General features: G+C 38.1%; 1 protein-coding gene across 4 annotated transcripts in view; it reads left to right on the top strand.

The window, feature by feature from the left end:
- AFF3 (AF4/FMR2 family member 3) overlaps nucleotides 1-15,379 on the top strand; it is a 552,172-nt gene that overhangs the window by 381,914 nt on the left and 154,879 nt on the right. For all 4 annotated transcript variants that reach the window (XM_045550236.1, XM_045550238.1, XM_045550237.1 and 1 more), the window contains one exon: nucleotides 12,767-12,818. In XM_045550236.1, the coding sequence (XP_045406192.1) occupies nucleotides 12,767-12,818 (52 nt within the window). The remainder of the gene's footprint in view (nucleotides 1-12,766; nucleotides 12,819-15,379) is intronic.

The following is a 15,379-nucleotide window of genomic DNA, read 5'->3' as shown; positions in this document are numbered from 1 at the left end:
TATATTGTATATGGTATAATATATTTTGTACAATGTATTATACATTGTGTATTACATATATATTATGTGTTGTATGATATGTTATATGTAATATATAATATATATTATGTGTATTATAAAATAATTATATATGTAACATATAATTATAATTATAATATATTATGTTTATTATACTTCTATATTATAAGCATTGAGTAACTCAAATATTTAAATAGATTATGCATGTCTACATTTTTTAGAATTAGAAGAATGTCCTGTTCCCGTGACAGATTGAGTGTGAGCACTTCTTTCCCTTGCTTCAGAATCCCTGCCTAATAGCCATAAAGCCAAAGTAATGGGGGGGAAAAAACCCTTAGCAGTGCTGAGAACAGGAAGGAATGCCATCAGCAAACCAGAAATTTAGTTGCATTTTTGGAAAACAGTAATAGTACCCTACTGAAAACTAATCCTGAACAGGGAAGGTTATGACCCAGAAAAAGAAAAAAGAATCAAACAGGAACAAGCTTTAGTGGTGGTAGGAACAGCCCTGGGGATCCCCTGGAAAGACTCCAGATTTCTGCTGGACCCCAAGAGAGAACGTGTGTGAGTTGCCTGCAGTGATATGAACATCTGGGGCATTTTCCACCCGTTACCCCTCCACTCGCATCCTAGCTCATTCTTATGCAGAGCTTTCTTTCTGATTTTCCTCTCAAGGAAACCAAAAGACCTAAAAATACAGTAATATTTGCTACAAAGTAAACAGTTGACCAGAACTCATAGTTGGGAACTGATACCTAAGAGAGAAATGGAATAGATAGATTCTAAGATAATACCAGTCCTTAAAAGTAGACAGATGAGTGATAGAAAAAGGGCCAACTTTTCTCTAGAGGCAAATAAAAATTCTCCATAAATTCTCCAAAAAAAATTTCTCTAAAAAATTTCTCCAAAAATTTCTATTTTTGTTGGGGAAGGGGGTAGAGAGAGGGTTTGGGCTCCCAGTTTGCTTGTAGGCTTGTCTTCTCTTGAACCCTAAGTGAAGCCTTCAAGTCAGCATACCCTGTTCACTTACAAAGAGCTCTAAGAGCCCCTCCTACAAGGGATAGGCATGATACAAAAATTGATCAGTACACTGATAGAGAAAATCCACATCAATTACCTTTGTTAACTAACCTGTTATTCAAAAATATGAATATATAACCAATGAGCACCAAAGAGAAGGACTGGCCCCAGATGAAATCTAGCTCATTCAAGGAAAAGAATACAAAAGTTTCAGCAATAGCTGAAGTCTGCAATCTGGAATATAAAGTTGAAACCATTTTTTTTTATGATTATAAAGCAAAACATAGATGGAAGATATGGCAGGTAGTTAAGATCCACAGTCAGTCAGTCAGGGTGGGAAGGTCAAAATCCAGCTAATAGAAATACCAGAAAAAGAAAATGGAGAGGAATAAATAATAATAGAAATAAATAAGAGTTCCAAGGGCAATGAGCACCTTACAATCAGAAATACTTACATAAAAGGAAATGTGAGCATGAGCAACAGCAAGGGAAAAACAACAGACAGCAGAGAATCAGACTGCTAATTCAGATACTGGGATTGTAAATATAAATATAAAGAATATAAAACAAGGCCAGGCACAGTGGCTCATGCCTGTAATCCTAGCACTCTGGGAAGCCAAGGTGGGTGGATCTTTTGAGCTCAGGAGTTCGAGAACAGCCTGAGCAAGAGCGAGACCCCGTCTCTACTAAAAATAGTAAGAAATTATATGGACAGCTAAAATTAAATACAGAAAAAATTAGCCAGGCATGGTGGCGCATGCCTGTAGTCCCAGCTACTTGGGAGTCTATGGCAGAAGGATTGCTTGAGCCCAGGAGTTTGAGGTTGCTGTGAGCTAGGCTGATGCCACGGCACTCTAGCCTGGGCAACAGAGTGAGACTCCGTCTCAAAAACAAACACACGAAAAAGAATATAAAACAAAAATCCTTACTTTAATCTCTGGAAGTAAAAAAGAGGATTGGAAATGTGGTAAAGAGCAAGAAGATTTGAAAAAGTGCTAACCAGAACTTCTAGAAATGAAAAAATAATAATAGAAATTTAAATTTCCATGGGCAGGTTTAATAGCACATTAGATATAGCCGAGAAAGAATTAATCAGAAAGTTGAATTTAAGAAATTATCTAGAATGCAGTCTAGAGAGACAGAAATGGAAATTAAGAAACATGAGGGATAAAGTGGGAAAGTCTAACATACATCTAACTGGAATTCCAGAAAGGGATGGGGGAAGAGGCAGTACTAACGGAGACAGTGGCTGAGAATTTGCCAGAATTGAAAGACACTAACCCACAGTCAAGAAACCCAACAACTGCTAAGCAGGATAAATGAAAAAATGTCCACACTAGACACACTGTAGTTAAACTGCAAAACACATAGAGGAGAAAATAAAAAACTTAAAATACCCTTTAATATCTTCAAAAAAGCAACAAACTTCCAGCTGACTTCACAACGGCAGCAGTGGGGGCCAGCAAACAGTGAAATTGTCACTTCACTTAGTTGAGAGAAAATAGTTCTCAACTTGGAATTGCGTGTCTTGCAAAAAAAAAAAAATGTTAAGAATAAAGACATTTTCAGACAAACAAAAACTAGGAAAGTTTTCCACAAGTAGATCTTCACAAAAAAAAAACTCTAAAAGATGTACTTTATTCAGTAGGAATGTGAGATGCAAGAGGATTGAATAGCAGTAAAAGTAAATATGAGAGAAATTTGAATAATATTGATTGCATGGAACAATAATATTAATATCTTATGAGGTAATCAAAATAAAAGTATGACTGGAATACATAAAAACAATAGCATAAAATAAGGAGAGGAGAATTTGGAATTAAAATCATCTAAGTTTCTGTAATTATTTGGGAAAATGATAAAAACACTGACTATGGACTTTGATAAATTATTTGCAATTTTTAGGATAACTGCCAAAGTATAGAAAAAAAGGTATTTAGCCTACAAACCAAATGTGGAAAACATCTTAGAAACCAAGTTAAAAACAGAATACGAAAATATTAACTAATCCAAAGGAAGAATAGAAAATGAAACAAAGTGTATGGGAAAATATGATAGCATAAATTATATCACTAATTTAAACAAATGGATTAGATGCTATGATTTAACGACAAATATTATCCATACGGATTAAAAATAAAACACCAACTTTATGCTATTTACAATGACACATTTAGAAAATAAATATTCAAAAAATGTTGAGGGAGGGGCAAGATGGCAAGCTAGAAGCAGCCCACACACACCGCTCTCAAGGACAGGATGAAAATTGCAAGTAGATGCCCACCTACGATGGCCTTCTCAGAAAGAGCATTGTGAATCATCGGAGAAGCAACCGGGGGCATTCAGAGTGAAAGAGAGGATGACAGGGCCATCCCACTCAACAAGATTGGAAGGTACCTAGGGGAGGCATAGAGGTGTGGGGAAAGACAGGGAGGAGAGAGCCCTGGGGCTCCATGCTCCCCCTGCAGGCACTGTGGCCCTGCTGTGAGTGGGCTCCCACCACCACCGCAGATCTCCAGACTGAACAGGGAGCTGCCTGGAGTCTGTGCAGCAGCATCGCACTGGAGAGCGGTGCAGCAGGGACCCAGTGGCTGCTGTTCTGGGGTTACTGCAACTGAGGCCATTACAAGCTCTCAGGTCCAGAGTGCCAGGTCTACATAAGGCGTGGCTTTTCTGCAGCCACCTCTGCATCGCCCTGGCCGGGCCAGGGAGGGAGCAGGGAGAGCAGATGCCCTTGCATGCCCCCTGACTGGGAGCCAAGCACCCCTCCTCCCCACAGGGGATCTGAGCTGAACGGGTGCCACAGACACTACCTGAGAAGCCCTGCAGCAAATGCCTGTAGAGACCTGGGCAGGGGAGATTCCTGGCTGCCCAGTGGCCCAGCCCCTCAGCCCCGTGCTCCTATGACCCCCAACCTGCCACCAGGCCCTGCGGCTCTGCCCACAAGGCTCCAGCACCACCACCAGGCCCTGCGGACTCACCCTTGAGGCTCCTGCACTGCCACCAGAACCCATGGGCCCACCCCTGCCACTCCCACTGGCTGCCTGGTAGAAACCACTCCCATGGTCCAGCACTCTGCCAGGGACCCACTAACCTCGAGCCACCATCACACCTGGACCCAGTTGGAACAAATGCCTACAGCCCTGATACCAACAGCCATTGCCTAGATAACCTTGCCAAGCTGCTACTGTCACCACCACAGGGAGACCCAAGCAGAGTAATCTCCCACAACGCCAGCCTCCATGGAGAAGGACTTGCCTAGCCCCCAACCCAAACTTCCAGAAGCAGCCTGGGGAGCCCCCCACCACTCTGCATGAAGGTCATCCAGCGCCAGCTTGAACTGTGACAAACAGGGGAACAGGACAACACAGATCAGCTGCATTACAGGCAGTCAGTTCATCTGTCCCTCCCCTGCAGGGTCATTCTTCCAGTGTAGGTCACAAAAGTTCCATCTAGGGATCTCTCCTACTCATTAAGTAGGAGAGTTCCCAGCAAAGGAGAACACTTGTGCTGCAAACCTATCTGCCCTGAGCTGAGAAAATAGGTTTCAGATGAGAAGACACCAACAAAAGAATTCTGGCAACATGAAAAAAAAAGTTAGTTCGGTACCTCCAAGGGATCACAGTGGATCTACAGCAATGGAACACGACCAAAAGGAAACTGTCGAAATGTCAGAAATGGAATTCAGAAAATTTGAAAGACAAAAAGGATAGGAAAATATATGCCAGGCAAATACTGATGAAAAGAAATCTGGTGTATTTATTTTGATAGGAGAAAAATAAACATTAAGCACCAACCATTGCGAGGGTTGAAAAGGATCACTACACAAGGAAAATACAACATACAAACAAAAGAATTTTAAACATGTAAATGCCAGATAACATATCTCCAAAATTTCAAAAGTAAAAATAACCAAATTACAAGGAGAAATCTATTACTTTAATGGGCGATGTAAACATAAGTTAGTAATTGTTACATAGTATGAACAAAAACATTAGTAAGGATATATAAGATTTAAATGACACAATTAGCTAGAGCACATCATCCAACAGCCGCAGAATACATTATTCTCAAGTGTACAGGAGAAATTTATGAAAATTGACAGTGCACTGGACAATAAAGCAAGTTTCAACAAATTTCAGAGAATCAGTATTATACTGACCATGGTCTCTGACCACAGGATGACTAAATTAGAAATTGATAACCAAAAGGTAATTAGTAGTGAAAGCACGTATGTTTAGAAATTAAGAATCACTTTAGATACTAGTATTTGGGACTGACAGGTAATAAATATACCTAATAATAGCTGGGTGTCATGGTGCACCTGTAGTCCCAGCTACTCAGGAGGCTGAGGTGAGAGGATCGCTTGAGCCCAGGACTTGAGGCTGCAGTGATCTTGATGACACCACTGCACTCAGCCAGCCTGGGCAACAGGGCAAGCCCTGTCTCTAAAAAAAAAAAGAAAGAAAAAAACCTACTGTTAAAACTGAAGGATGTAACCAAACTGGAGGTAAAGTTGTAGCCTTCAGTGTTCATCCTAGAAAAGAAAAAAAGTAATGAACTAAGCATCTACCTTAAGAGGTTAGATGAAGAAGAGAAAATAAACCGAAAGCTCTTAGAAAAGAAATTTACCAAAAAAGACAAGAGCAGAAATTAATAAAATAGCAAACAAAGATAAAATCTTAAATGTCAATGAAGCCAAAACTTTGTTCTTTGAAGGTGTGATAAAGTTGACAGACTACCTGGAGAGGTTGATCAAGACAAAAACAGAGAAGACACAAATAAACAATATTAGGAATGAAATATGAAACAAACTACAGATGATGCAGATCAAGAAAATAATACAGCATGAGCAAAATTATGCCAAGCTTTTTTGAAGATTAAATAAAATGAATATGATTGAAATGATTATCAGGTTGTTTATATATAGGTGTTTTATATGACATTTATATATAAATATAACCTGAATAATCCTATAACCATTTTAAAAATTGGCTCAGAAAATTTTTAAAATATCATTCCACACACACACAATTTCAGGGCTAGACATTTTTACCAGGAATTCTGCCAAACTCACAGGAAGTAGTAATTCCTAACCTACACCTTCTTTTGCAGAATTAGAAAAAGAGTCAGCAGTTCCCAACTCATTCTATCAAGACAGCATAATCTTTTTTTTTTTTTTTTTTTGAGACAGAGTCTTACTCTTGCCCGGGCTAGAGTGAGTGCTGTGGCATCAGCCTAGCTCATAGCAACCTCAAACTCCTGGGCTTAAGTGATCCTACTGCCTCAGCCTCCCGAGTAGCTGGGACTACAGGCATGCACCATCATGCCCGGCTAATTTTTTCTATGTATATTTTTTAGTTGGCCAGATAATTTCTTCCTATTTTTAGTAGAGACGGGGGGGGTGGAGGGGGGTTCTCGCTCTTGCTCAGGCTGGTCTCAAACTCCTGACCTCGAGCGATCCACCCGCCTCGGCCTCCCAGAGTGCTAGGATTACACACGTGAGCCACTGCGCCTTGTAGACAGCATAATCTTGATATCAAAACTTGACAAGAACAGTACAAGAAAAAGAAATTACAGGAGACCAATTTCATTCATGATCATAAATGTAAAATTCCTAAGCAGAATAGTAAATTCAATCCAGCAAAATGAAAATATATTTTAAAATTAATTAATAGTTAGGCAACTGTTTATTCCAGGAGTTCAAAATTGGTTTCCTTTTATTATAGAATACTATTGAAATTCATTATATTAAAATATTAAAGGAGAAAGATGTTTGTTTCAATAAAGTTAGAAAAAGCATTTGATAAAATTTACTATACATGATTTAAAGGAAAAATTCTTAGCAAATTTGGAATAGAAGGCAAGTTCATTAACACAATAACACTACCTGCAGAAAAAAACCAGCAAGCATCCTATTCAATGTTGAAACATTTATAGCATTTCACTAACTATTAGGAACAAGACATGGTTCCACTTTTATCCAACATTATACTGGAAATTCTTGGTCAAAGCAGTAAGTGAAGAAAAAGAAAATGTATGTTAGAAAGGAGAAAACAAAACTAATTTTTTCAAGTTGTCTATATATAAAACTGAAAAGAATCTACTGATGAATTATTAGGATTAATAAGAAAATTTGTCAAGGTTGCTGTATACACAATCAATTGCATTTCCCTACACTATCAACTGAAAAATATGGTTTAAAAAAAAACTTTTAACAATTACTATCAAAAATACAACTTGCGAAGCAATAAGCCTGACAAAAGATGTGTTAAGACCTCAGTGGAGAAAATCAACATTAATATTGAAAGATATTAAAAAGACCTGAATAAATGGAGATGCATGACACCACAAACATGGATTAGAAGATGCAATATTGTAAAGATACAAGTTCTCTCCAAGCTGATCTCTAGATCCAATATAGCTCCAATCAAATTTCTAACTTTTGTGTGTGTGAAATTAATGGTCTGTTACTCAACTTTACATGATAGAAAAAGGGATAAGAATGGCTAAGTCACTCCTGAAAAAGAACAAGGTTGGGGCCTTGCCTTACCAAGATGAAAAATATGTGTTGAAGGTAAGTAGTGAAGAGAGTAATAGAAAAATTGAGCTCTGAAGGAGGACAAAAGACCCAGAAACAGATCCACAGATATATGAAAATTGGACTCATGGCAGAGATGATAATGTAGATCAACAGGGAAACAATGAGCTTTTCATATTGCCAGAAAAATTGGTTATCTATGAAATTAACTCCTACCCCACACCATATATAAAACCCGATCCAGGTATTTTTAAAAGAGTGGTAAAACCATATACTTTTAGAAGACAATATAGAGCATCTTTCTGATGTTTTTCTTAAATAAAACAAAAAGTATCTGATAAAAATATACATAAATTCACGTACATTAAAATTAAGAACTTATATTAATAGTTATCCAGAGATACCAGAAAAAATTAAAAAGCTAACACTGGAAAAAGTTATAAGATATATATGTATATCTATATATATGATTTGTATTGAGATGATAAAATGCTTCTATGAATAAGAAAAAGAAATAATACTAAAAATGTTTTTTTGGGAAATGACACAGAAGAGCAAATACGAAGTATCTACCTCATTAGTACTCAGAGAAATGCAAACACCACAATGAATTTCACTCTACATAATTAGATTAGAAAAAATGTTAAAAGTTTGACCATATCAAGTGTTAGTGTGGATGCAGATCAGGGGAGGGCTCATACACTACTCAAGAGGGTGTTAATTTGGATACAGTTTTAGGATTCCCTGGTAAAGTTGAACACAGGTTAGCCCTAAGGCCCAGAACTCCTAACATGTACAGGAGGAAGGATGTTCATAAATGTTTGCAGTTGCATTGTTCATAATGGAACAATCTAAATGCCCATCAGGAGTAGAACAAATAAGAAACTCATGGTATATTTATGCAGTGAGATATTGCACAGCAGTGAGGACGAACGAACCAAAGCTACGTGCATCATGATGGGTGAGTTTAAAAATCATAACACTGGGTGACAGAAGTGAATCCCAGAAGAATACCTACAGTATGACTCCATTAAAGTTTAAAAATAAGAACTACCAAAGAATAGTTTATTTATTAATGCATACATGGATGGTAAAAACTATCCAGAATAGAGAATAATTAACACAGATTCCCCATTCCTAGTAGCCGGTGGTGAGGGCCGAAACAGGATGCAAGCTGGGGAGACAGTCAGGGAAATTCTGGGTTATTTTTTGGCAATGATTCATTCCTGGCCTGGAAGGAATTTTCACAGTTAATTCACTTTAATGTTTTAAAACTGTCTATATACATTTTCATATAAATATATATCTTTATGTACACTAAAAGCATACCCTGTTTAACAATTTTTTAGGAAAAATATAGCCTTTACTTGAGACAAACTAAGCTGTGGCATAATGGAATGTAAGAATGAGAATCCATTTGACATAACGGCCGGGAATATTTGCACTTACTTCTCTTTAGTGATGTTTTCTTCTGTACACATCCACTCAGGATACTATGTTCTTTAGTGACTAACATTTATATGTTGCAATATTGTAAATTTTCATTATTTGTTTATGATTTTTCTAATTGACCTGTAGGTAAGTCCAAAAATTAAATTATTAACTAAATATTAATGAAGGTGACTCATTAATAATTACAGAATATAAATATTTTACATTTTGGCAATGTAAAAGGACAGGTGTAACTGTACAAAGCTGTGTGTGTCCGTGTGTGAGGGATAAAGGTGGGAGGAGAGGTAAATGAGTGAGTTTCCTCACTTCACGTAGTTTAAAAGGACAGATACTGTCAGAAGTTGATTAATCGAGAAATAGAAGATTTGGATATATTCAAAGTTACAAATACCCACTAGAGGCATTAAAAGCAGTAACAGAGCTAATAAAAGTTGTAAAGGAAGGGGAAGTGATGGTGTAAGTGTATTAAATACCTTGTCTCTTTCATATGAGAAATCATTAGGCACTGTCAAAAGTTGATACATCTAGAAAGAAAAACCTAAGTATTAAATATATTACCTACAATAATGATTGAAGGACTAACTGAATTAAAAACAAAAGCAGGCAAAGTCATTTCCTTTTCAAGTTTGTTTGTTTTTTTTTTTTTTACCAAGAACATGGATTACTTTTAATATAATTACATAGAGAAATTACAGTATGGCAAAACTTTCCTCTGCAGCAGAATTCAGTGTGATGCAAGTTTGTTTTGATTCCCTTTAAAAAAAAAATTCTTCTTTAGTCCATATCCTAACACCTGTTGACTCCAGCAGTGCAGTCAATGTAAGTATTTAAAGGGCATGAATTACATATTATTATCTTTATTACCAGACAGAGTACCCAAGATATAAGTGCTCAGTACATTTATTGAATGAAAAAGGTAACCATTGTAATTTTTTAAAGTGGCCTATTGGAGCCAACAGCTGTTTCATACCTCACACTGTGTATGCCATCTCAGTGGTGAGAGGACCTTAAACCTCTTTTCCTACTCCAGAAAGGGATTCTGTATTAGTGACAGATCATCAGAACAGCAGGCATATATTGAGCACCTAGTGTATGTTAGGCATTGTGGAAGGCACAGGCAGATGAATATGGAATGTCGAATTGAACATACACGTATAATACACATGACATACACATATATTTACATATATACATATACCTTTGCACATACACACACATACATATATTTCGCCCTGTGGCTTACTTTTTTCCCTTTTTCCTCTCTGTAATTGTATTTCCACATGCAATAAGATCACACTGCACCCCAGCCAGTCTCTTAGGTCCAGCTTATTAATGGTCAATCCAGGTTCCCTCCCAGAGAGACTCGTGTAGTATCCGTCATGAATACAGCTGACATAAACAGGATGACCCCAGACAGTCCCCTTGGGGGGCTGCAGGGAGACATCTCCCGAGCACCCAACTAAAAAAATCCCTTGCTAAGAATGTTCCAGCTCACATTCATCATTCTCCCTGGGGTCCTGATAAAGCAACTGTGATTCCCAATGGCTTATGCATTTAAACATTTCAAGTTAACTTCAGACATTGCATCACCTAAAATGTTAAGATGTTGGAGGGAATTTTGTGTTTTATTCTTTCTGAAGAACAATAATAGATTTAATCCCCATCTCAATCCTGAGCTTACTTTTCCCCAGAAAGGTTAATTCATTATCAGCACTGAAGTTGCTGAGCAGGCTCACTCTCCGGCCGTTCACCAGTGTCCTGCTTGGCCCCACTGTGTCCTTCCTATCTGCCAGACCCGATTCTGTTTTCCCTGTTGCCACAACATAAATGCTGCTAAGAGCAGAGATAATCGGCTGCAGCTTTGTCCCCGTGCTGAAGCCAGCCCATGACCCAGGCTGCATTGTTGGTCAAGGTAAAACATGTTTATTCAAATATCCAAACGAAGTCTTCGTTTATATTTTCGATTTCCTGTTTTCTGACATAAATCGTTTGGAAATGTTGCCTGTTGCCTGCTGCTGCAGGGCCTGCTGTTGTACATGCCTCATTATGATGGATCCTGGTGACTCCTGGAGGCTGTAGACTGGGAAAGGGAACCAGTGTCACCAGATTGAAGGAGAAAAAAGAGGATCGATATATTTGAGAAAAATTAAACTTCTACTTAGTTTTGACTTACATAATACAGGTATTATAACTCTCTATTTTGGGATTATGGCAGGAATTGTAGTTGCTACATGGAAAAATGATTCTGGAAAGTACTAAATTATTTTCCAGCAGCAAAGCCAGTTGACCGGGCCTTGCATGTCTCCTAAGCGAATATACCACAGACCTGGCCTGGAAGACAAAATATCATGTAAAAGAGTGAGCAGGCGTATTAATTGGCTGCCTTTGCCTTTATTTCACATGGTTCCATATGTACTGGGGCCCTTTCGAGGCAGTGTTTGTTATTAAGACAGTTAAGATAGATTTTGTGGCTTTTTTTGTTTTTCTCGTAATCTGATTGGTTTTTTGACAAAATAGCTGTCCCCTGTGGTGGTTCTGGCAGTGTGCAGATACACAGCACAGAGTTGTGTCTGAGATAGAGGCATGAACTGTAAATAACTGTGTCTTCTTTTTCTCACAACTGTTGATTCTTATAAGAAAAAGAGATGCAAATGTGAAGTTAGCTTTTGTGTTCAGTTTGGACAGTATCTTTGGGATGTGTTCATTGTGTAACCGAGGGAGTCATTCCTGAGACTAGGTGACCACAAGCTAATGTTGACAGCTAACAAAAGGGGCTTGGGACACTAAGCCAAGGGGTTCCAGAGACGTCTGGGCCTGACTCGAAAGAGCACAGCAAAGCAGATTGCCACCATCAGGCCCGTTTCCCGCAGCTCACAACCTTCTCTGGGGGTTATTAGCGCTGTACACCATCAGCAGCCACCGCTAACGCTCACTCTCAGTCATAAATGACCCTTCTCCTTCCATCCCCACAGAGAAGCTCCTTACAAAATGAGGATGCATGGTGCAAACCAGCGATTGGCTAGAAGATTAGGAATCACATTATGCCTATTGCAAGAGGAATTTGCCCTTTAAAACTGCAAGAAGTGAACTGGTTCCAGGCTCCCCTAACTAAAACTTGTTAAATCCTCAATGACCACAGCCCACAGCAACATTTCTTTAACTAGCCTTTCAGGTGTTCAGGAAGGATTTCTGGTTTACATCTGAACGCTGCTTTAACTTGGGGGCCCCAGAAACTGCCGCCAGGGCACTCCATGGGGTATAATTTGGGCGGGATCTTGTGACCTATCGTGCAACCTCAGCATTTGGTAAAATTCTCTCCTCCAAGTTCTGATTCAGCCTGGCCTGGTTTGGCTTGTGTTAGCAGAAGGTATCAAAGTTCAAAGTGCCTTGGATATAGAAAGGTTTGTTTCCTTACATTTTCTGTAAAGTGAAGTAGAAGGAAACACGTTCCATCTGTAAGATATTCATCTTCTGGCAAGGTCTCCACTCCAAGCCTCTGGTTGTTTGCAAATAGCTCCTTAGTACCTACTCACAGATCTGTGTCTGGGCAATTGTATTACAGAGAAGAAATTATTTTGCAAATCTGGTTCTCAGATAATAAAAGATACTTTAAAAGCCTCCTGCTACACATTTTGAAAGATTGTTAATAGGAGCATGGAAATATATTTAATCTCTCTTAAATCTTAAAGACTGTAAGATTCACATGTCGATATTTTTTTCTGCTTCCTTTTTAAGAGAAAGGTGATGCGGAGCCAGAGAGTCCAGACAATGGCACATCGAATACATCGTAAGTCTCTTTCGTGTTTCTATCAGAGGTGACTGTTCTTTAATATGCCTTATAAAATGAGATAGTGCAAGTATCTTGTAATAGTAATAATAATACTGGAAGAAGCCCATGGTTCTCTTTTCTCATGATAATGTCTTTTTAAATGCTTTGAGTGCAGATGCTTTTTGAGGGTTTTTTTTGTGCTTTAGCATAGTAAGAGGAATCTTGAAAAATGCGAATGCTCGTCTTTATAAAGTAGAAATGTACTGAGATTTAAGGATGTATACTGCAGGGGAGAAAGGAGGTAAGCCCTTTAGAATTTGGCTGGAGACTTTCAGCACTGTCTTAAGAATTGCAGAACTTTCCTTCGCACTTACTGGGAGATATTCTGTCCCACCCCTGTGAATACACCGTCATTTCAGAAGTCTGCCACCTGCAACCTCACCTCCGAATTATGTGAAAAATACAATTATAGGTGTCTCTGGAATCTCAAGAGTATGTTGATTGTTTTTGAATTAACAAGCAGTTTTTAAAAGATAAGGAAAAGTACTTACAGAATATGTTTCTCACACTGTTTTGTCTTTGTCCTCTCAATATTCTCAAATAAGTTTTTAATGATTAATTTGATGCCAAATGATATAGCAGCATTTAAATATAATAATTTATGAGCTAACAAATGACTTTATTTTAGCTCCATGGGAATAAGTAACAGGTTTGTTCCTTTAAAAGCTTTATTTTTATCACATCTGAGGAGTGAGATGTGTCTGCTTGTTATAAGACAGGGTTTGTGAATTTATCTGTCTGTGAATAGTACTCTTACTACCAAGCACTTTTGAAGTGCTATTGATTAGAAATCACAGTGTGTGGTATAATAATGAGGATCTTATTTTGTCGAAGATCTGTTTCTCAGTCTATAAAAATCCTGTGGCTGAACAGGACAGCTATATATTTCATAAGAGATATAATTATATGTTTGTCTATCTTAATATATTACCCTAAAAATTCTAAATAGTTCAGTTGTCAAGGTTTCTGATTATATAATGAATATGACTGGTCTTAAATGGTTAAAATATTACTAATTTTTAATTTTGTGTGTGTGCTGCAAAATATAATGGGAAAAGGGTTTTAATGCCATCTGGAGGCATTATAGAGAACTGAAAGGGTAGAATCATTGAAAAATTCTGTTCTTTTGAGTAACCTTTGAGACTGCGTAAGAATTTATGCAACTAGCATGTAAGCTATTTAGTAGTCAGTTATATTTTTTATAGGTTATTTTATAAAAGTGTTAATTATTATAGAAATAACAACTTTTCAAATCCTCAACAACAAAAATTATTTTAAAGACTAAGGGAAAAAAACAAAATATGTTGGAAAGTTGCTAGCATCCTGTGTTTAATTTTACGTATTTTAAAATCACATTCGGTAGGCATCAATTTTGTTAAGGCAGTTTGATGTGCCATTAAAGTTCCCCTTTCCTTATGTATTTGTAAAAAGTCCATTTCCTAAAAGAATTGGTTTCCATTACTCAGTTCCTTATTTCTTGTAACATGTATAAAAATAAATAAGCCGTCTAGGAATTACCTGTAAATCCTCTGGAGATGTAAGAATACTGGAAGTTCAAAGCACCACCCCACATTCCTGCCTCTCTGAGCAAAGCAGTTCCTTTGTCATCTGCCTCCCATCCTGCCTCTTAAACTAGAAATAATAGATTGCAAGCGTCTCTCTTAGAAGTGGAGCATTCTGAACTTGAAACCTCTCAGAAACCTCTCACAGTGGTTCTGTTATAATCAGGCACGAGGTGCTGCATGTTGTGAATAGAGAGTGAGACTCTGGATGCCTTAGATTTGTGTAGCATTTTACATTCTTGTGTGCAGTGCCTCATTTGAGCGTTTCTAGGTAGGTAGGGCAGGGACAACATCGCTGTGTTACAGATAAGGAATCTGAGGATCAGAAAGGTCATTCAACTTCAGTGACAAATTAAGACATAAGCCTTCTAATTTTTGTCCATTTTCCATACCAAGTGGTGTGGGTCTCAAGAGACAAAGCAAAGCCAAGAGTCAGAATCAAGTAGGAAAACTGGGATTGGATTATTTTTTACGTGGTAAATGTAGTTTAGTAGGGTTTCCAAGACAAAGTACCACAAACTAGCTTAGTGTAAGCAACAGAAATTTATTTTCTTAGAAGTCTGGAGACTGGAAGTCCCAGATCAAGGTGTTGGCTGGGTTGGTTCCTTCTGAGAGCTGTGGGGGAAGGATGTGCCCAGGCCTCCCTCCTTGGCTTGTAGATGGTCGTCTTCTCCCTATGTGTCGTCACCTCATCTTCTCTTTGTGTGTATTTGTCTCGATGTCCCTTTTCATAAGGACAGCAGCCATCTGGTATTAGGCCCCACCCTAATGACCTCATTTTAGCTTGATTACCTCTGTAAAGACCCTGTCTCCAAATAAGGTCACCTTCCATGGTGTTTGAGGTTAGGAATTCAATATATGAATTTGGGGGAGAAACAGTTCGGCCCATAACATTAAAGGTCAGAGGCGATCAGAATGATTCAGAAGCCAGGTAAACAGAACCAGGGATATACAGAT

This window comes from Lemur catta, chromosome 4 (genome assembly GCF_020740605.2).
Source record: "Lemur catta isolate mLemCat1 chromosome 4, mLemCat1.pri, whole genome shotgun sequence".
Classification (NCBI taxonomy): domain Eukaryota; kingdom Metazoa; phylum Chordata; class Mammalia; order Primates; family Lemuridae; genus Lemur; species Lemur catta.
Note: the sequence above shows the minus strand (reverse complement) of the source record. Positions and strands in the feature narration are given on the sequence as shown.